The sequence below is a fragment of the Anabrus simplex genome, chromosome 2 (genome assembly GCF_040414725.1).
Source record: "Anabrus simplex isolate iqAnaSimp1 chromosome 2, ASM4041472v1, whole genome shotgun sequence".
NCBI lineage: Eukaryota > Metazoa > Arthropoda > Insecta > Orthoptera > Tettigoniidae > Anabrus > Anabrus simplex.
In genome coordinates this window covers 642,067,568-642,091,600 of record NC_090266.1, presented here as the reverse complement: position 1 = coordinate 642,091,600, position 24,033 = coordinate 642,067,568, and the positions used below count along the sequence as shown (strand labels likewise).

The 24,033-nt window shown below is 38.3% G+C and overlaps 1 protein-coding gene across 1 annotated transcript in view; it reads right to left on the bottom strand.

Annotated features, from left to right (window-relative positions):
• The window catches only part of HUWE1 (HECT, UBA and WWE domain containing E3 ubiquitin protein ligase 1), a 1,366,532-nt gene that overhangs the window by 1,176,924 nt on the left and 165,575 nt on the right, over window positions 1–24,033 (bottom strand). Inside the window, exons 7-9 of the mRNA XM_068226019.1 lie at window positions 23,686–23,957; window positions 22,359–22,641; window positions 3,769–3,870 (exon numbers count right to left, since the gene is read on the bottom strand). Of these exons, the coding sequence (XP_068082120.1) occupies window positions 3,769–3,870; window positions 22,359–22,641; window positions 23,686–23,957 (657 nt within the window). The remainder of the gene's footprint in view (window positions 1–3,768; window positions 3,871–22,358; window positions 22,642–23,685; window positions 23,958–24,033) is intronic.

Sequence of the window (24,033 nt, the reverse complement as noted above, 5' to 3'; positions counted from 1 at the left end):
TTCCTTTTGGGGATCATTGTAAGTATCTAGGTGTTAATATAAGGAAAGATCTTCACTGGGGTAATCACATAAATGGGATTGTAAATAAAGGGTACCGATCTCTGCACATGGTTATGAGGGTGTTTAGGGGTTGTAGTAAGGATGTAAAGGAGAGTGCACATAAGTCTCTGGTAAGACCCCAACTAGAGTATGGTTCCAGTGTATGGGACCCTCACCAGGATTACCTGATTCAAGAACTGGAAAAAATCCAAAGAAAAGCAGCTCGATTTGTTCTGAGTGATTTCCGACAAAAGAGTAGCGTTACAAAAATGTTGCTATGTTTGGGTTGGGAAGAATTGAGAGAAAGAAGAAGAGCTGCTGGACTAAGTGGTATGTTCTGAGCTGTCAGCGGAGAGATGGCGTGGAATGACATTAGTAGACGAATAAGTTTGAATGGCGTTTATAAAAGTAGGAAAGATCACAATATGAAGATAAAGTTGGAATTCAAGAGGACAAACTGGGGCAAATATTCATTTATAGGAAGGGGAGTTAGGGATTGGAATAACTTACCAAGGGAGATGTTCAATAAATTTCCAATTTCTTTGAAATCATTTCGGAAAAGGCTAGGAAAGCAACAGATAGGGAATCTGCCACCTGGGCGACTGCCCTAAATGCAGATCAGTATTGATTGATTGATTGATTGATTGATTGATTGATTGATTGGCTAGTATTTGGATCTCTCAGTATTGATTGATTGGCTCTTGGCTTATCTCCCAACCTCCTCTCTACCACAAAATGATTTTCACAAACTGGCTTACAACTAACGTCAGTAGGTTTATTAGCTTCAAGTTCTCAATTCTCTCCAGAAATAGAATCAGATTCACCTTCACCAATATCATTTGAAGATGATTTCTTTTTACTTCGCATATTTTCATTGTGAATCTCAACATCAATATTTTTCAAGCCAATCACGAATAACATCATCCGCACCACTCCAGGTCGCTGCCTTGTTTATTTACAAGTTACACGCAGTGAGGTGTGTTTTACTTCTCTTATTCCAAGAGTGAGTTAACCGTTTATGGTATAAAAATCAAGTTCAGGTAGTTGCTGACAATTGTTGGTTATATTTTAAAACTTATAGAACAAACCTCACTGACTCTGTAACAGTAAATATGCACCTGTAGGTAGTCCTTGCGTGCGGACAGAAGTGTCTATCAAATTATGTTTGCATCTTTCACTCAATGGATGGAACACTCCATCAATGTACGGCATCAGCATAACTCCCAACAAATCTGTGAGCACCCATTTTGCTTGACTCAATTCAACTTTCATTCATTCATTCATTCATTCATTCATTCATTCATTCATTCATTCATTCATTCATTCATTCATTCATTCATAAGCCCCATTAATGTTGATAGCACTCCATCAAATTCCATTTTGTCTGCCCAGTTTTTTGCAAAATTGCCTGTCAAATGGAAAAGTAGCTTTTGTCACTTCCATATGTCCAAGACTGGCTTAAAACACTGAAAATTATGTGTAGTAGTTCTACCCTACTTACATACATTCCCAGTTAGAATCTGTCATCTAATGGGTTAGGACCCCTGATGAATAGTATAGTACTAGCTACCAGAGCATAAGGTGGGCCACAACTAGAATATATCTAAAATGGATAATTCCACAGCAACTGGCATCCCAATTCTCGGGACCACTTGCTAGGCGACTCATCAATTGTCCACAGTCTACAAATCAGAACTTGACTACAGCAGCACAAACCACGAACCATCTGAATGAAGGATTTTAATTAGAATGTACACCGATCGTTACATATGAATGAACTTTGCTTAATGTGCAAATTATTTTAACATTTAACCAGTTATGGTATAGAGATTACAAAAAGAGTCCAACCCTTCATAAATAAATGCTTGAGGACTATAGTGGGAGTACGCTGGCCAGAAGTTATCTCCAATGAAGAACTTTGGCAGCGCACCCAACAACGGAAAGCTGAGGTATGGGTAGTCATAAAAGAAAGGAAATGTAGACGGAGATGGATCGGACACACTTTGAGAAGAGACCCACAACATATTCCAAAGCAGGCGCTGGAATGGAACACTCAAGGAACAAGGCGGTGAGGCAGACCGAGGTCGACGTGGCGCAGGACCACTGAAACAGAGGTGACAGCCATTGTGTACTCCTGGACTAACATCAAGAAGATGGCAACAAACAGGGTCAGATGGGGAGCTCTAACATGTGCCCTATGCCCCACATCGGAGGAAAAGGAATTAAGTAAAGTCAATTATGGTATAGATCAAAATAATTACACACTGAAGAAAAAGCCCTAAGTGCAATGGAGATGGTCATATCTGACTGTGCTTCCTCCAGGAATTGCAGGTTCTTTAATGGTTTTTGAAATGTTTTCAAGGCTATGGAAAGCAACTACTGTAAAAACTATTGGAATATTTAAAAACATAATACTTTCCTCCACACAAAAGCGAGTTGTACAGTAATTGTTATAACAGTACAAAAATTTATTGTATATTTATGAAGATAAGTTTTAAATTGAAGAAAAAAACTCCTGTCACAGCTACAGATGGCAGTCAGGGTGATATTTACAAAATTGTATAAATAGTGAGGTTACGTCTACTAAAACATGCTAATTAAATATGCAGAATCTAACCTAAGTGGTCAATTGGCATGGGTATCCTTGTTTACAACCAGTAATTTGCTTTCCCACCATTCATTGTTTTGACAACTGGCTTGCATCGAGTTGCTGCAGGTTGTCATATGTGCATAGGAGACAACCCAAATTTTTATGGAGCAGTAGGAGACTGTATCACAGAACCCACTTGACACCAATTTGAAATTAGCTCATTGTCTAATTTTACTTGCTTGAAAGCATCAGAATGATCATGTTCACTTTGTGTGTAATTGTCATCCTCATCCTCAATTACACAACCTGAGTTTTTCGTAAGAACATGCAGTACTGATTCACTGTCTAAATTTTGTTCACTTGAGTTACACATGCTAAATATTCACAAGAATGACACAAACAAGCCTGCCTCTGAAACAAATACACACTCTTCCTGTCTGCACACACCTACTTTCTGGCTCACTTCACAGATGAGAGTGACCTATGACAAAGCAGCAGATTATGTAGAATGCAGCTGTGTTATGAATGCCTTGAAAGAAGAGCTCTGGAAAATTTTTATATTTTATGCTCACTAGAAGCATCCTATGGTATTCTGGTGAAGTTACAGCTCGCTGAAACGGCGGATGCAGCTTGCATTTTTAGCCACAATAAAAAACACGCGTGTAGATTCTCCAAGATCTGTTGGAGGCTATAAAAATAATGTGCCCATAGTTTCTATGGGCAGAGTCTTCAATGTGTTAAACAAAGTGAAGCATGTACGCTTAAAAGTGTAGAAATATTAAATACAGTATGCGGCAAAACAAGCTGTACTCAAAATACGACCCTGCTTTGAACATCAAGTTACATCATTATAACAAGAAGGTGACAATGTACAAGACCATTACGAACAATGTGAAGGTGCACATTTTTAATACATGATGTAGTAATGGACTTAGATACGTACTTCTCTTGTAATCTTGCATGTTATGTTACATCTTGATGGTCACAGCATGTTTGTAATTTCAGTGCTGTTCATTTTGCCACATACTGGCAGTAAGTATATTCATTTTCATTAAGTGTACAAGCCTTACAAACTTACATGCAGATTCTTAAACTAATATATTAAACTCTAATTATAATTATAATAGTAATTTACTCACCTCTAATCTGTTGATAAAGCTAGTCAACCCACCATTTGACATAAATCCTTGCATTTCTATGTTCGTTATCAGGTCTATCACTCGGACAGCTCTCGTAACAAACTACGGAAATCAAAATCTACATTAAAAGTCAGGTATGTAATAAAAATTCAAACTATGTCATTTTTATAGAAATTGTACCCAAGCTACAAGTATAAATGAGAACACGAACATAAGCCAGGAAGTAAAATACCATATTTACTTGCATAATTTTCCAGCAATTTTAGTATATTTTAACCTCAAAAACTAGAAGGGGAGTGGGGGAAACAAGCAAATTTAAACTTCAACTTATAATACCAATGCAATACCATCAATTTTTCAGAATAGTCCTTCAGCAATTGTTGGCGATAAGATGTCCTCCTTCAAAAAGTTCCTATTCAAAAATCAACACACCCACCCTCTTGTCTGCTTTAAACAGAATGCTTGCTTTATTGCATTTTTCCTTGTGGTCTCCAGTGTCTAACTGTAGCATTTTGTGTGAAACTGAATAGCCGGCATTTTTAAATCCAGCTACATAATTTAATTTCCTGATACAGGCGAAATGTTGATCCCGAAAATCACCTGGCTGTCTTCTTAGCACACTGATACTTTTCCTTTTGTTTATGCCAATAGTCTACAAACACGAAGGAAAAATTTAAAGTATCCTCGGAATCAATAATATAATTCCTTCATTAGATGGAGTAATAAAATTCAAACATGTTTTGACTCGTTTGAAGTTATTTATATAATACAAGCTAAAAATTTGCTAAAAACATAATGAAGGAAAAAATTAAAAACAAAGGAGACATGCGGAAATAAAAACCAATACAATATAAAACATTTCCATCATTAGATAGAGCAATAAATAACTTGAGACAAATTCAGTGAAAAAAAAAAAGGTTAATATTATACATGATTGAATCTAAAAAGTGTGTTAAACCTAAGAAGAAAAGAAATGAAAGTAAATGATACAGACAGAAATGAATAGGTGCTTATAGTGAGGTTGCAGACCTCTTAGTCTAAAAATTTTGCAGTTTGATACAATTCAAAACCAGGATGAAATCACTGTGTTGAAAATTCAGAACTGACAGTCTGTCTTTGTAGAGTCACCATTACCATGAATGGCTAGGAAGAGAGCAAAAAAGCTTGAGAATCCAAGTTTGAAAGGAGACAACGTGCCAGGTGAAATGTATGTGACACGTAATGGAAAACCGCCTATGAATTTCAAATTTTAGAATAGCAGCATTCTCAATTTCTTCTCAATTTAACGGTCCCGTCCTCGATGATTGTTTCCAATGTTGGCTAGGTGTGTGCCTTATTTTAAATGGTCGAGAGGGCAGGGATAAAACTGAGAAGATGTGTCAGAGAAGATAACAGGTGCATGGTGAACTGTATGTGACCATAGTGGAAAACTGTCAATGAAGTTCAAATCTATAATGGAAAAAATAAAAAGTGTAAAATGAGCGTGAGGAAACTGGCCTTCTTGAAGTTAACGAACCCAGGCATCCAAGAATGGGCTGATAAATAAAATAAGATGGAAGTGTTCCGGAGGTAGGATATGTTGATTAACTGTTATGTATTCACCGGATGTAAAGTACAGCTGAGAGTTTTCAACAAAAAGTGACCACAGCTCAGAAGCTGGAGAGAATTTGTCGTTGATAAGCCGAGGGTAACATGCTGTTTTTCTGTCAAACCAGAGAAACCTAAGAATTTCCTTGAAGCGGTCATATGACATGGTATCAGCAAATACTGGAGGTCCCCATTCCTTCAACCACATGTCGCTCACATCTAACAAAGAATAATGCATTGCTCCCCTTGCATACACTAAAGCAATAAACGCTTCACATTCTACCAAAGAAATGGCCCACGAATCTGACTCCAACCTTCTGCAAGTTTCTTCAATGGTGCACTTTTGAATGTGCTTCAGCATGGATTCTAAAAACAATAGATGCCACGATGAAGCCTCATTGTCTCCTATATATCTCCTTGTGTATGAAGTAGGTCCTTTCTTATCTTTCATAATGATTTTTACACCGAATCTACCTCGAACAGAACTGTCTTGATTCTGTATTTTCCACTCAGTTCCACTGCAAGCACAAAGATTGGCTGGTGTAGGGGTGTTACGCTCATTATCGGTCGCCGGGCACAAAGTGGTGACATCAGAATTTGTTCCTGCCTCTGAAGAGCTGCTCACGTGTTCCATGTTTCCAAAAGAAACCAAGAATTCTGGATCACTGCAACCGGCATCAGGAGGTCGAAGGGATAGTATGTGGTCCTGTGGGTTCACTTCTTGGTGGTAGAAGTGTACTAATAGAACACAGGAAATGCCATTTATTCCTACCAAGTCCGATACATGCACGAACACGCCGTGGCCCCAGGGCAACGGGTACACTGCATGTACACGGCTAAGTCATGTAAGGGTGAGAAAGAGAGTTCCCGACATTTCAAAATGGGGACCCACCAGCTAAGGGAGACAACCCAGAAAGAAAACATCAGCCCTCCATGATTGCTGGGGGTTGGCATTGGGCTGACAACCCAATCTGTAAAAAACTCTCGTTGCGAAATCTGAAGAAATAGCCAGCCGGAATCTTTTACAACGACCTTGCAAACGTGTAAAGGACTTGAGAATTGGTTCGTGGAATGCTTTAACTCTTTACCAAGCTGGAAACCTAAGAAACTTGCTCGATCAGCTGGATGAGTATCGATTAGATATTACTGCTATTCAAGACGTGAGATGAATTGGTGAAGGAGTGATACAGAGAAAGTGTCACATGATATTCTATAGTTGCCACACAAAGGATCACATGCTTGGTACAGGTTTTATTGTCAATAAGCAGATAATTATCATATATTTTTGGGCAAAATCGCATAGATTGTGCAGACTTAAGGGGACATACTTCAATTACAGTCTTATCTGTGCACATGCTCCAACTGAAGAGAAGAGTGACAAAGATAAAGATTCATTTTACGATGAATTAGATGAAATTTATAATGAGTGCCCAAGAGCAGACTGTAAAAGAATCTTTAAGGATTTGAATGCGAAGATAGGAAAGGAAAATGAATACAGACCTTGTATTGAAAAATACAGCTTGCATGATATTTTAATGATAATGGAATCCGGCTTATACATTTTGCATCCTCGAGAAATATGGCAGTGGGAAGTATAACTTTTAATCACAAGGACATACATAAAACGACATAAAAGTCACTAGATGGAAGTACTTTTAATCAAATTTTCCACCTCCAATTAGATGCAAGACACTTCCCTAACTTAATGGATGTTAGAAGTTATAGGGGGGCCAATACTGACTCTGACCACTACCTTGTGGTAGCAAATATTAGAAGCCAAATATCTAATGCAAGAAAGGTACATGGATCCAATGCAAGAAAGTTCAACAGTGCTCGGCTGAAAGAGCCCGAAAGTGCTTTGAGATATGCTAATTCGCTTAAAGAGGCCCTGACCAATTTGCCTATTAGTTAAGAGTATTGATGAAATCTGGAAGAATCTTAAAGATGCACTATTAAAAACTGCAAATGAAGTTTTAGGAAGGGAAGAGAAAGTTTAGCATAACAATTGGTCTGATGAAGAGTGCGCACAAGCAACAACATTAAAAAATGAAGCATACAAGAGAATGCAACAGAGGAACTACACCCGAAAAGCAGTGGAAGAATACAAAACTTCCAGAAGAGAAGAAAAGAGATTGCACAAGAAGGAAAAGACACAGTATGAGAGGAAAGAATTGGAAGAAATGGAATGGTTGAAAGGGATGAATGATGCGAAAGCTTTCTATCAGAAGTCAAATAAAAGTCTTAAGGATTTCCAGCCTAGAACAAATTTGTGTAGAGATAAAGATGGCATAATATTGGGCAGTGAGGAAGCAATACTAGAAAGATGGGCCCCATATTTTGATGAACTGTTGAATGAAAGTCCAACTGATGACTAAGAAACCTTACCTACTGTAAATACAAGAAAATCAGAAATAGAAGTACTGATACCACTACTGAGGAAGATGAGCTTGCCATTAAGAAGGTGAAGAATAACAAAACCCCAGGAATGGATTTAATACAGTTAGAACTTGTGAAAAATGCTGGAAAAGAATTTGTTAAAACACTTTCACAAACTAGTGGCCAAGATATGGGTAGCTGAAACAATCACTGATGAATGGAATGTAGGTATCAACTGCCCAATACATAAGAAATACATAATATTTTCCAATATTCTCTTTAGCAGATTGGTGCCTTACGTGGAAAACAAAATTAAATTCTTTTCAAGGTCCACCTATTCAATACAATGACGTTTTATTGTGATTTAATCACATGTCAAATAGTCAAATGGTACCAGTTTCGGCATCTATGTGCCATCATCAGCCTTGGGTACAAATTAAAACAAGATATACATTCCTAAAACATCTAAAACACATTTTAACACATTATAAAATAACATACAATTAATGTGGTGATACATGAAATACGATAAAATTATGATACAATTGGTATGATATAAAATTCTTAAAATTCCGGCTGTTCGTTACATAATTCAGTCTGTGTGCATCCGGGTGAATTTTTACAGTTGTATGCTGTCTATGTGAATGACATTTGTTCCTTTAGATATTAGGTGGTTCCAGGGAAGTTTACTTTGATCATGTAAGATCGCGATGTATTTAGAGGTGACGTGGGAAGTCATCTCTAAATACATCGCGATCTTACATGATCAAAGTAAACTTCCCTGGAACCACCTAATATCTAAAGGAACAAATGTCATTCACATAGACAGCATACAACTGTAAAAATTCACCCGGATGCACACAGACTGAATTATGTAACGAACAGCCGGAATTTTAAGAATTTTATATCATACCAATTGTATCATAATTTTATCGTATTTCATGTATCACCACATTAATTGTATGTTATTTTATAATGTGTTAAAATGTGTTTTAGATGTTTTAGGAATGTATATCTTGTTTTAATTTGTACCCAAGGCTGATGATGGCACATAGATGCCGAAACTGGTACCATTTGACTATTTGACATGTGATTAAATCACAATAAAACGTCATTGTATTGAATAGGTGGACCTTGAAAAGAATTTAATTTTGTTATAATCCCACTTCAATACGGAACCAATGAAATTCATAACTATAAGTTACGTGGAAAATGCGGTATCAATGCGGATTTCGCCAATCATAGGTTATAATCATAGGACATAAACTTCATGGTTCTGATCCGTATTGAATTGTAATTAGAATTATTAAATTAACGTAGTAATGGTCCACCTTTCAATACTATAATATGCGATATTCTAAATTACATTAATTAAAGAGTAGTTTTGGCCGGGGGTGGCCATCTTCAGCCTTAATGTAAAACATCTAATAACTAAACAAATGTACATGCACACAATTGACATAAAACAAATGAAACAAATATATATAAACAGACATTAAAAACTGGGATGAAATTATGAGTAAATTTGAAAATAACTAGGTTCTAACATGAGTATGCTCATCATCGAGACTCTTTCATGTATTAATATACACAGAACTGTTAGTTCTAATACTGCTAATCAATAATGTTACTTGCTTTACGTCCCCCTAACTACTTTTTTATGGTCTTCAGGGAAATACTGCTAATCATTACTAATTCAATTGTATACGGGAACTGGTAAAGGTTGATCCCGTAGTTCATCACCAAATCTATGTGAGTGCTGTTAGCCATATGCAAGTCATTGGACACCAGTGTAAACAACCACTAGCTGACTGAGAACTGTTAGATGTTGTTACATCCTCAATCAAAGTAATAAAATGAGATGTTCTCGTGGTGCTTGTTAAATCATGCTGAAATGTTCTTGGACATTGTCAGGACGGCACATGAAGATATGGTTAAAACAGATACATTGTGTCTGGTATAAAATTTGCAATTCACTGCAGTGCCCATGAAGTTAACCTGAATAAATTAGATAAAATTAAATTAATGAATTGAATGAGAGAATGTGTTAGATGGCATAGGTTATATGGGACTTACCTCTCAATACAGCATGTGGTATGTGGCCTATTGTTGTGTGTGCTTCAGACTAACTGTTGTGAAATTCAAATGAAAAGGAAGGAGAGGGAAGGGGAAGGTCGTGAAGGAGAGAGGGGGAGGTGGAAATTAAGGCGGGGCTGAAGGGTGTGGGAAAAAGGATGGCTGCTGAGGAAAGGTGCTGTGAATATTATGAAAAACTGAATTATGACTTGGTTGAGTGGCATCTTTAAAAGTAGGGAAGATCACAATATGAAGATAAAGTTGAAATTCAAGAAGACAAATTGGGGCAAATATTCATTTATAAGAAGGGGGTTACGGATTAGAATAACTTACCAAGGGAGATGTTCAATAAATTTCCAATTTCTTTGAAATCATTTAAGAAAAGGCCAGGGAAACAACAGATAGGGAATCTGCCACCTGGGCGACTGCCCTAAATGGAGATCAGGAGATCAGTATTGATTGATTGATTGATTGATTGATATCTGTTTTAACCACATCTTCATATGCCGTCCCGACAATGTCCATCAACATTTCAGCATGATTTAACAAGCACCACGTGAACATCTCATTTCATTACTTTGATTGATGATGAAACAACATCTAAGAGTTCTCCGTCAGCTAGTGGTTGTTTACAGCGGTGTCCAATGACTTGCATATGGCTAACACCACTCAAATAGATTTGGTGATGAACTACGGGATCAACATTTACCAGTTGCCGTTTACAATTGAATTAGTAATGATTAGCAGTATTAGGACTAACAGTTCTGTGTATATTAATACATGAAAGAGTCTCGATGATGAGCACACTCATGATGTTAGAACCTAGTTATTTTCAAATTTACTCAATTTCATCCCAGATTTAATGTCAATTTGTATATATTTGTTTCATTTGTTTTATGTCAATTGTGTGCATGTACATTTGTTTAGTTATTAGGTGTTTTACATTAAGCCTGAAGATGGCCAGCCCCAGCCGAAACTAGTCCGTAATTAATGTAATTTAGAATATTGCATATTATAGTATTGAAAGGTGGATTTCGCCAAGGAAGATCTACTATTGATCACATCTTCACAATCTGCCAGATACTTGAAAAATGTAAAGAATTTGGAATCAATACACACCATCTCTTCATTGACTTCAGATCAGCCTACGAGAGCAATGATAGCAGTAAACTCTCTGTAGCAATGAACGAGTTTGAGATCCCTAAGAAAATGATCGCTCTTGTTAAAGCCACTATGGAAAATACTCAGAATCAAATTAATATGTTTCAAGTGCTATAATGACCAAGAACGGGGTTACGCAAGGAGATTCATTATCATGCCTTTTGTTCAATATAGCTTTGGAGAAAGTTGTTAGAGATACGAGTATCAACACAAGGGAAACCATCTTATATAAATGAATTCAAATTTTGGGAAACCAACTTATAAAAATCAATTCAAATGTTGGCATATGCAAATGATATTGATTTAATCGCAAGAACATCAAGAGCATTGAGAGAAGCTTTCAGAAGCCTCAAAAAAGCAGCAGGAAAGATGAATTTACAGATTAATGAAGAAAAAACTAAGTACATGCCCGTAGCCAAGAAAGACTACCCTAGCGGTTCTACATTCATAGAAATTAGCTTGTATAAGTTTGATGTGCATAGCTTTACCTACCTTGGATCAGAAGTTAATTCCAAGAATAATGTTAATTCTGAAATCCAAAAACGTATACTGTCTGCTAACAAGTGCTATCATGGCCTCAGAAAACATCTGAAGTCTAAGCTACTGCTCAGGAAAACTGAAGTCCTAATGTATAAAGTTTTAGTAAAGCCTGTACACTGCACTCCCGATAATTCGTGGTAATTAATGCACGCACTTCCGCGAATTATTGAAAACCACGAATTATCCGCAGTCATTTTTAAGCCTGGTAAAAACCAAAACCATAGGGTAAAATAATGAATTGTATTTTATGAACAAGCAGAAAATAATTATAACACTTCACATTGTATTGCAAGACACACTAGAGAAAAATTAAAAAATGCCATGCAGATTATGCCAACATTCGTATCTAACGAAAAAATTCTTCATTTTTTCTAATTTTGGATCGTACATTTCTCAAGAAAACGGTATCTGAAAATGAAAATTCATCTCTATTTTCTATGTAAGAGATACATGTGTCTATAGAGACACTAGCTTGGCTGTGGGAAACTTTTGGAGTTTCTGTTGCATCACTCCCGCACTCTATATCATCTGAAACTCTGTCTTCCTCACCAACCGTCAAATTCCGTACAATATCCTCCTCACATTCATGTCAGAAAACATAATCGTTCTTATCTATGTCTAACCACTCAATAATGTCACTTTCTTCAGCATCTTGGCATTTAACCAGCTTTTTCAGTAATGATATCATCGTAGCGAGACTACGTTGCCCATTCGAAATATCATAGTCACTGAAGCAGGCAAATGCTTACTCTTCACCTAGAAGAGATTTCCATGATCGTGCGAGCGTAGTAGAGGTAATTTTGTCCCATGATTTATTTTGACTGCATGAAGAGCATCCAACAAACTGAAGTCCTTCCAAAATGTTGGAATATCGATGCCTTCCTCAACCAATTGCTGTAACAGAGATGACCTCTAGTTCTTTAAAGCAGCAATAATGCCTTGGTCCATAGGTTGGAGAATAGAAGTTACATTAGGGGGAGGTATTTCACGTAAATATCACCTTTAAGTTCACTTTCGTGTGAAACCAATCCTTAAATATCTGTGCGTCTATCCACACTACCTTTTCATGGTAGTACTGCAAAGGTACATTCTCTCCTTTAAAACAACAGGGTTTCCTGGATTTCCCTATCGCTAATAATTTTAATTTATGATCAATACTTGCGTTAGTACACGCCATAATGGTTATTTCCTTGGATGTTTTGCGGCTTGGGGCTTGCAGTTCTTATTGCATCACTTATGTTCGGCATGGTAAACATTTCCAATACAACCCTGTTTCGTCTGCATTGTAAAGTTGTATAAGGTCAAGCTGTTCTTTATCAATGAATGATTGAAATTCCTGTGCAAACTTTTCAGCAGCACCCGTGTCTGCGCCGACACACTCTTCGTGAATAGCAATTTCTCGTTTTCCGTAGTGTTTCTTAAACCGTGTAAGCCAGCCAGAAGATGCTTTAAAATCGCCTTCTAAGCCAAGAGCATCGTGAAAATGGTTTGCTTGCTCAGCACACATTGGGCCGGACACACGAATACCTTCCGCTTGTTTCTGATTAAACCACCGTATCATGGCTTCGTCTAGATTTGCATAGTCCAATGTTCTCATTGATTTCCAGGACGATGAACGATCAAAATTTCCTTTTGCTTCATGTCTCCCACTGTTGTTTCACCCACACCAAACTCGCAGGTTAACTTTGATGATGCCTCGCCTTTCTCCAGACTTTCTATAATTTTCAGTTTCTTCACGGACGGTTAACTTTTTATATTTCATTTTTCGACCACTCATACTGAAAACTCTTACTACTGACTTATTCGAAACTTCAAAAAGACTCCATCACTCCGATCACACTTCTCAAGTACAGTAGCCTACAATACACTCGCTGCCGGCGCACCTACCCTTCACTTGGGTTACAGTTCAGCGACCTTGGGCTGTGGGTCAAGGGAGGGTAAATTCAGGGTGTATTCCTCTTTCATTGTCTCTGCTTCCAAGATTACGGTAATCTGTGCTATGTCACATGCAGCAACATGCTTGAATGTTTCCAAGTTTGGAGAATTCTGGCAGCAGAGTGCATATAAGCCTACTGCTACTTCATAGAGAAACAGAGTCCAGTCTCCTCAAATATTAATGTTTTCGTCTCCACGCATCAGATGAAAAATTATTTTAAACTAGGCAGAGATAATTTTACTCAGCGTGATGATTAGTAGGTGTAAGAATTAATACTTTAAAAAATTACTCCCCGAGACCCGCGAATTAACCATAAAGCAAATTATCCGCACACTAATTATCGGGAGTGCACTGTATTTACATATGGTGCTGAGACCTGGACACACTCAAAATCTGCTGAAAAACAGCTCGGTATATTTGAAAGAAGGATTTTAAGGCAGATGTTTGGGCCAGTGGAAGAAATTGGTGTCTAGAGAAGAAGATATAATCATGAATTGTATAATTTATGTAACGAACCAAATATTGTTAACTGCATAAAGATCAGAAGGCTGGAGTGGGCAGGACATGTGTTGTGTGCTAATGACAGAATGATAAAGAAGATATTTAATGCAGTTCCAGAAGGAATCAGGAAAGTTGAAAGACCTAGCTAAGGTGGGAAGAAGGGGTGACGGAGAATGTAAAGATAATTGGAATCAAGAATGGAAACAGGGAAGAATGGGGAAAACTTCTTCAGAAGGCCAAGGCCCACAAAGGGCTGTCACACCAGTGACACACGATGTGTGTTTGAAATTGCAACACATGACACTGCGCGTACGAGGGAAAGAGACTGAGAAAAACTGGTAATGACTGTCCACAAAAACGCGTAACAATAGATGTTTGAATTTGAAACAAGGGATACTGCTAGCACAAGGTAGAGTGTTGGAGAAAAATCAGAACAGACAATTCCCCTTGCAGAGAAATTGATGGCAGTCATTTTGGCCACTCTCGTCGTTCTGGGCAAAATACTGATTTATTCAGTTCCAATGAAACATTCAGAAGAAATATTTTGTACGATTATCAAACTCAGACACTTGAGAAAAGTGAAATTATCAATGTGCTGGAGGTACCCTTTTAAGCACTTGAGTGTTTTTTTAAAAATACAATTTGCTTTACGTCTCATCAACACAGATAGGTCTTATGGCGATGAAGGTATAGGAAAGGTCTAGGAGTGGGAAGGAAGTGGCCGTGGTCTTAAGGTACAGCCTCAGCATTTGCCTGGTATGAAAAAGAGGAAACCACAGGAAAAACCATCTTCAGGGCTGCCGACAGTGGGGTTCGAACCTGGTATCTCCTGGACGCAAGCTGACGTCAACGCGGCCCCAACCGCATGACCAACTCACCCAGTTTTTTTAAGAACAAACGTATCTAGAAAGAGCTTTGCGGTCAGTCGTTCTAATGTTAGTGTTATTAGAAGTAATGAACTTCATTCCGGTTCCGTATTGACAATGAATATATAAGACGAAATTCTAAATTCAAGAAATGTATTGAATAGGTGGACCTAATTTAACTGAATTCTTTTAGAATTTCGTCTTAGATATTCAGTCAATACAGAACCGGAATGCAGTTTATTACTTGTAATAATAACGCTAATCAGGCATATAAAAACGCAAATTTGTTTTTAAATATTAAAATCGAAGTTGCTAAAATCAGCAATGATATATCCTTTTCAGAACAGTGTCTCAAAGATAACTTAACCCCAAAATTCTTAAGTGTCAATCACAATAAATGCAAAAGCACAAGTTGGAAATGAAAAATGCATCCAAAATTAACACATTATGTATAGGAAGAGAAATTGTGTTTCTTTATAAAAAGAAATCTTTTCTCAATGTAAAACTATATGACGCTCATTTAAAATCTCCTCTTTACTTCTTCCCATTGGAATGGGATTCTTTTCAAAAACATGTTAACCTGAGACTATTTCAAATTATTTTTAAAAAACACGACAATTTGAATCAAATACTAATAAATTTGAAAACCAACAATTCAGCACCCTTCTCAAAAAACGTTCACACACCCCAACATAAACAAGTCAACCATGATTTTCATTCACCACTTATGAATCTCAGGAATTTAAATTTAAAAGAGATTGACTTAGAGATCCTCAGCAAGGGACCTAAACATAACTGGCTTAACTTTCTCAATAAAAGTAACATAATAAACACCATAGCGGCATCAGAACTGGCAATCAGCAAATTACCCTATGGAAAAAGTTATGAAATTAGATATTAAATAAAGAAAAAAACTGCAAAATTTGTTCAGAGAAAAACATGCAAAAAAACAAAACCAACATCCCAATTAAATACATTTTTAAATTGAAAGAAAAATCAAAAATAACAACGTAACAGTCACAAAGGCAAATAAGGGAAACACCACAGTTCTAATGAATAAGCATGATTATATCAGTAAAACAGAGCTTTTCTCTTCCGATAAGAGTTTCTCCGTCATAACTAAAGATCCCACAAATAAAATTCAAAAATTGCCTATTTCGGAGTGAAACTCGGCGACATCGATAAACCATGGGCTCCACATGTCGTATGCATTGTGACTGAAGAAGATTTATGACGGTGGGTGGCAGGAAAATAGAAGTCATTACGATTTGGCATCCCTATGGTCTGGCGAGAGCAACAGGATCATACCGACGACTGCTACGTAGGTTCTTTGAAAAGTTCTCAGAATGTACTAGAATTAAGTATTTTACCTCGGTGGAACTGCTTTTATTTTTCAACATAGTCTCCATGTAGACTAATGCATTTGGTCCAGCGATGTTCCAATGCCTTGATCCCATCTCGAAAATGAGATTCCTCCAGGCCTGCAAAATACCTCTCCAATTCGGCTGTCAGTTCTTCCCTTGTAGAAAATCTCCGTCCACCGAGGAAAATTTTCAGCTTGGGGAACAGATGAAAGTCTGATGGTGCCAAATCAGGTGAATAAGGTGAATGTGGCAACAATTCGTACCCCAGTTCATGAAGTTTTGCCATGGCAATAACACTTGTGTGCGGCGGATCGTTGTCCTGATGAAAGATGACCTTTTTTTTTTTTTTTTTTTTTGCCAAACCAGGCCCTGTTTCGCGTATCTTTTCCTGTAGTTGGTCTGGGAGGTTTGCATAGTATTGCCCCGTAATTGTTTGGCCAGTAGGAAGATAATCTATCAGCAGAATGCCTTTTGCATCCCAGAAAACTGAGGCCATGACCTTTCCGGCCGAACGCACTGCCTTTGCTTTCTTTGGTGGTGGTGAATCAGCATGTTTCCACTGCTTTGACTGCTGCTTTGTCTCTGGGGTATAGTAGTGGACCCAAGTTTCATCTGTAGTCACAAACTGGCGCAAAAAATCTTGTTGGTTGCAGTGAAAACGGGCCAGACTTTGTTCGGACATTTCCAATCTGGTGCGTTTATTGTCCAATGTCAAGAGCCGCGGCACCCATCTTGCGGATAACTTTTTCGTACCCAATTCTTCGGTTAAAATGTAATATAACCGTTCAGAAGACATCCCTACAGCTTCAGCAATCTCCCGCACTTTCAGTCAACGATCCTCCACGACCATTTTATGCACTTTTGCGATAAATTCTGGGGTCGTAACATTTTTTGGCCGTCCACTATCATCATCCAAGCTCTCCCGACCAAATTTAAACTCGCTAGTCCACTTGGCAACAGTTGAAAATGAAGGAGCAGAGTCCCCCAGTGTGTTTTGAAAGTTGGCATGAATTTCCTTTGCTTTCATACCTTTCTTTACAAAGTATTTAATCACTGCTCGAATCTCAGTTTTTCCCACTGTCACAAATCACTACGCGGGAACAACTACAAAGAGTCGTCACTACCACACTCCTGCAGCTAGAGCACACTGACGCGCCACGTGTTCACTCACAAAGGATGTGTGATTATTGCGCGGGAACCTTGTTGCTATAGCACCGACATCTAGCTGTGATTCCGAGAACTTTTCAAACAGTCCTCGTACTTCTGCTCTTGTAAGGTAACTGGTTTCAACAAGAAAAACAAGACTATTGGGTATCCAAACAACATTCGCTCAGCTATTCGTCCTATTTCACATGGCCTGGATTTACCTATACCACAGCCTCCGCAGGCATTAGACACGGATGACAGTAATGACATGGATGCCGTGCAGGAGACTGATGATACTGACTTTGAAGTAGGCACAGACAGATGAGGTCCCTCTTCTGTTCACCCAGCAAGATCTAAATGATTTAGTCTGTGATCTGGGCCTGTCAAAGGATAAAGCAGAGCACCTAGGGTCAAGACTGCATGAAAGACATTTCTTAGCACCCGGAACGTCCGTTACATTTTATAGAAAGAGGGACTTGATATTCACGCAATATTTTTCTCAAAATGACGTGTTAGTGTACTGCAGTGTTATAGAAGGTTTGATGGGTCAGTTCAACATTCCGTACACACCCGGTGACTGGAGACTGTTCATTGATTCATCTAAAAGAAGCCTGAAGGCAGTTCTGCTGCACAATGGTAACATGCATGCCTCAATACCTGTCAGCCATTCTGTGCACCTGAAGGAAACATACGACAACGTGAAGGTGCTTCTTACTACCATTCCTTATGAGAATCACAAACTGGATGGCGCGTGGTGATTTGAAAGTGTTGGGTATGCTTCTAGGACAACAGACTGGATATACCAAGTTTCCTTGTTTCATCTGTGAATGGGACAGTCGTGCTCGTTACAAACATTGGGAGCAAAAGCAGTGGTCCCGAAGGTTGGAATTGGTTCCAGGGGACAAAAATATCAAGTATGACCCTCTAGTGGAGAGAGACAATACTCTTGCCATCTCTGCACCTCAAACTGGGCATAATAAAGCAGTTTGTCAAAGCATTACCTAGGTGTGGCAACTGTTTCAAATATCTATGTAACAAGTTCCCCAACCTGTCAGATGCTAAGCTGAAGGAGGGTGTGTTCAATGGTCCCAATATTCGGAAAGAAATGCTAGATGAATATTTCCTTAATTCAATGAAGGCCGCGGAGCGAGAAGCCTGGACTGCGTTTAAGTGTGTGGTTCAAAACTTCCTGGGAAACAATCGCAGCCCAGAGTGTGTAGACATAACGGAGAACATGCTGACGAAGTTGAAAATGCTGGGATGCTCAATGAGTTTGAAGTTACACTTTTACATTCTCACCTTGACTTTTTCCTCCAAACTTGGGTGCTGTAGGTGAGGAACAGGATGAAAGGTTCCATCAGGATATAAACGACATGGAACGATGATACCAGGGAACTTGGGATGTTCGGATGATAGGCTACTACTGCTGGATGCTTCACCCTGAGCACACAGAAATGCCCCATCAGAGGAAAAGCAGGGGCCACGACATGACACCTAAGAAAGCACGGAATGAATTATGTTAGTGCATGTTTTTACCACATTCTCTGTATGCATCTGTTCACTGTGTGCATATTTCATTATATTGTTGGTTTAAACTTGTATTCTAGTTCAGCATGATTCGTGTGCCATATATATATGTACTACCTCAATATGTGATATCATTATTAACAAAGTATACGTTTTGCGCCAAAACTGTGGGTGATACGATATATTCAGTGTCATTTTTTAATACAGGAGGTAGAAATACGAAGGCTTTTTCTTTTTTTCAACCTCCGATCCCGCAGGTAAAGAACCACACAAGCTGTGGGAACTGTTCGCGTAAGGAAGGTGACTGCGCAAGTCCTCCCCTCTACACGTGGTCACAGCCAACTTCCTCACACCAGTGTGAGCCGAGGTACTGGCACGGAAACATGGCTGCTACTATTGACGCTCCCACCAAATGTGAGATGCATAGTGTGATACGTTTCCTTCAAGCAGAAGGGAATAGTGCAGCTGACATTCATCGACGAATGAGTCGAGTATACGCTCCAAACGTTATGAGTGATAGTGTTGTGTGTGAATGGTGCAGGAAGTTCAAAAAGGCCAGACCGATGTTCACGATAAAGGGAGGCAAGGACGCAAGTCTGTCGCTACAGATGACATCATTCACGAAATTGACCAAGAGGTTCGCCAGAACCGAAGGTTTACCGTAAGTGAGTTGTGTGAGAAATTTCCTGCAGTTTCAAGGTCATCTGTTTACAAGATCCTAACAGAACACCTGCGCTACAGGAAATTGTGCGCCCGATGGGTTACGAAGATGTTGTCTGATGACCACAAAAGTCGCCGGATGGCAGCAGCGTTGACGTTTCTTACCCGTTATGAGGCTGAAGGTGGCGATTTGTTGAAGAAAATTGTGACTGGCAATGAGACTTGAGTTTCATACGTCACCACCAAAACAAAACAACAATCACATCAATGGATGCACACGCACTCACCAAACAAACCGAAGAAGTTTAAGCAAACCTTCAACGAAAGGAAGATGATGGCTACAGCCTTTTGGGACCAAAAAGGGGTGTTGCTTGTTGAGTTCATGGAACGAGGGTCTACAATCAATGCAGCTGTTTATTGCCAGACTTTACAACGACTGCGGAGGGCCATACAGAACAAACGACGAGGTATGCTGATGTCTGGAATCCTCTTCATTCATAACAATGCACGCCCTCACAGTGCTCGTGTCACCCAACAACTTCCGCAGGAGGAATTTCGGTGGGACGTTTTTGACCACCCACTGTACAGTCCCGATTTAGCGCCGAGTGACTTCCACCTCTTCCCGGGACTGAAAAAGTGGCTTGGAGGGCAGAAGTTCCAGGAGGATGAAGATCTTCAAACCAACGTCCCGGCCTATCTGAACTCACCAGCGGCAACATACTAAGCAGAGGGGATCGAAAAGCTTGTCCACATGTATGACAAATGCCTCAACCTTCATAATGATTATGTTGAAAAGTAACCACATTTGTACCTAACATTTGGTAATAAATTCATTTGGATACGTACACTTGTCTTTCATTTATGACCCTCTGGAGGTTGAAAACAAAACTGCCCTTGTACAGAAAGTACATATACTTCTGTGAAAAAAGTTTTTTACCCTGTTGCAGAATGTAATTATTTTAGATTTAATAACACAATTTACCTGCAGAAAGGACTCACTATGGGATCCCCTATTTCTGGAATTTTGGCAGAAATTTATATAGACAATCCGGAAAAAACAAAGATACTCAATTTACCAGGTATATTCCATTGGTTGAGAAACGTAGACAACATTTTCACCAACATGATCAGACAAGATTCACTGCACCCTAGCTCCCACAAAACAGCCTCTTTTTATAGCATGATACATACAGCCTTGACCATTCCCATGTCCAAGAAAGCTTGTAAGAGAGTAATTAACACCTTCCACACTTTAGCACACCTTAATGGTACTGATATTGTCACCTTCACTTTCAACAGCAATAACTTACAGTATACCAAATCTCAAATATTTAAAAAAAAGAGAAACTCAATGTCGTCTTTATTTTAATGTTATAATACTTATAATATATTTTTAATTTTTATACAGAAATGTATTGAATAGCTGGACCTAATATACCTGAATTATTTCAGAATTTTGTCTTAGATATGTTAGTGTAATGTACAACCAATAACATTATTAACTACTGTTTCAGGTTTTGGAGATACTGAGGTGCTGGAATTTTGTCCCATAGGAGTTCTTTCATGTGTCAGTAAATTTACAGGGGTAAGGCTGACACATTTAAGCACCTTCAAATACCACTGGGTTGAGCTGAGATCAAACCCACCAAGCTGGGGTCAGAAGGCCAGCACTTCCACTGCCTGAGCCACTCAGCCTGGTTTTGCTTTTCTTCAATAGTGAGTGTGTTCAATTAGTAGCTATCACTTTGGGAATCTGGGTTCCTTAAAATGTTATAGAATAACATAAAATCCCATGCCGTAATTCAGAAATGAATGAAAGCTGATACATTCTGAAAATCTTCCTGTTGAACTGAGATAGGTAATTTAATCCATGATAACCTCTCTTCAAAAAGGCAAAGTAATAATCATTAGCCAGTAAGGAATTTGTAAATCTCATTTACAGCAGAAGAAATCTAATGTTCAGCAATATCTATCAAGCAGGAAAATAAATTTGTTACTGGAGCTTGTTTCAATGAAAATGGCTTACTTAAAGAGCTAATCAAGAAAATGATGAAGTACACATATACACAAAAGAACAAAAACTGATTACTGTATTTTCACTGTAATTGAGTAACAAGCAATAACTGAAGAATCTCCAATTCCCTTACATACTTATTGATTTTCCCTTGGATGAAATAACACTTATGAAGGTTATAGTAACAGGACAAGACACTCCTTAACACCAAACGCTATGACAACACAATTCCATTCCTTACAGCATAAAACAAGTGGTAATTCTTCTTAAATTTTCTAGCAATCCTTAAATTTTCTCATAATTATTATGGGAATTGGAAGCAATTGGCCCCGTGGTGTAGGGGTAGCATGCCTTCCTCTTACCCGGAGGTCCCGGGTTCCATTCCCGGCTAGGTCAGGGATTTTTACCTGGACCTGAGGGCTGGTTGGACGTTCATTCAGCCTACGTGATCAGAATTGAGGAGCTATCTGATGGTGAGATATCGGCCCGGTTTAGAAAGCCAATGAGAGGATCTGTCATGCCGACCACACAACACCTCATAATCCGCAGGCCTTCGGGCTGAGCAGTGGTCGCTTGGCAGGCCAAGGCCCTTCAAGGGCTGTAGTGCCATGGGGTTTGGTTTGGTTTGGTTTGGTTTACTGGAAGCAATTAAATTCCTTCAGTATTCCTCAAAATGCTCCTTCAATAAAAATATACTCTTTCCCTATTTGCATCAAGTGTTTACAGACACAAAGAAATAATTGTGATGGCACAGCATGAGGCTTGTCTTTCCTAAGGGCAATATACATTAGGGAAGTGAACTATTTAGATGAGGGTAAATTATATTCCAGACATACCGTGATATGCTCCAACTCCTGTCCTTGCCAATTAATGACTCGCAGCAAACTTTCCATCATACCACAGCTAACGAGAGCTTCTCCGCCAGCCTCGTAACTAGCCAAATGGTACAAAAAACTGAAGAGGGCTGTTGCAAGTGGCAAGGGAAATGGAGATTTTTGATTACTTTCATCAGGAGCAACCAAAGCATTGATGCAAGAACGGACCATAGCAGGTAGAATTCCATGGTAGGATGCTGCTCCAGTTACATCCACTATTGTGCTGAATATTGAACCTGGCTTCCTGTAAGATAGGGGCAGAGGGGGGCAAAAAAATGTTTTATTACCAGACTGTCATAAAATGAATAACCAAGAGGAAAAGAAGGGCAACCATATTGGAAGGAGTTGCAGACTAACTTAGATTTATTTTCTGTATAGAAAAAAATTAAATTCTATGAGTAATCACCATTAAATTTTACCCTGGCCATCCCAATGTTACAAGAATAAAATTCATAAATGTCAAAAGATGTAAATGAAACAGAATGCCTGGTTTAGTGTTAAACTGTTGTCATAAACACCAGATGCCTACTGAGAATTTTGAGTGGATATACAAACTTAACCAAACTTTTGAATAATACTAAAATGTTTCAGGATAATCTATTAAAACAATGTATTCAGTCATGTTTAACAAGACCACAAAAAAATTATCAGGTCAATATTCAAACTAACTCAACAGTAAAATAGCAAAGTTGATTGAATTCAGGATATTTGATTTTAAAAAGTTGGTATTTCAAACTTTTGTTAAGGATGCACAGGATATTGAGAGTGCTGCAATGCAAAAAGGAAAATGTATAATAAGAATGACAGTAAATACTTGAAATCACTGACTAGCCACTCATAATTAACTCTAAATATATTCACCCTTTTACCAACATATTAATATCCCAGAGCTGATAAGAGACTACACTACTACTATTATTCCTCTTTCCACATGCCTTCCTCACATTCACTCCCAAATAATGCTGGAATGGCAAGTTATTTCAAGTCTAATGCAACTGAACCATTGCTGCAGACCATACTTTTGAACAGCTTTTGTTACGATCACAATTAAATTTAAATAGATTAGTTTCATTCTCAATGAAATCAAAAAGTACGTCAATTCTCAATTCTGAACCTTATTTCATAAAGTATATTTGTTTTCATCTACTCTATTATCCCTCAAAGTCTGAGAATTGAATTTTGTTACACAGTATTTAATACAAAAATTCATCCCATCAAAGAAAGAGCATAAGATTTTCCAAAATTACTTCTTTTCTCATTTATTCATGCAAAGTAAAACATAACTCACTTAGGAAAATGTGGATTCCTGTCCAAATGAATAATTGAAGTCAATGTTCGTAATGCTGCTGCACGAATTTCAACAAGATGGGGTTCCTGACACTCCACCACTTCCACCAACTCTTCCAGCAGTCCATTATAAAGTAGTGTGTGTGCATTCTCCAGGAGAGCATTAGAATATGCCAAAATAGAAAGAGCCTGTAACCTGGCTTGTACACACAACAACCGGACAGGATAGTTGTTGAAATTTACCGTCAATCTGATGTGAGTGAAAAGCATTATCTGGAAAAAAAAAAAATATCAAATAGTGAGAAATAATTTACTGTAATATCATGGTGAAGAATCAACTGTACTTCTC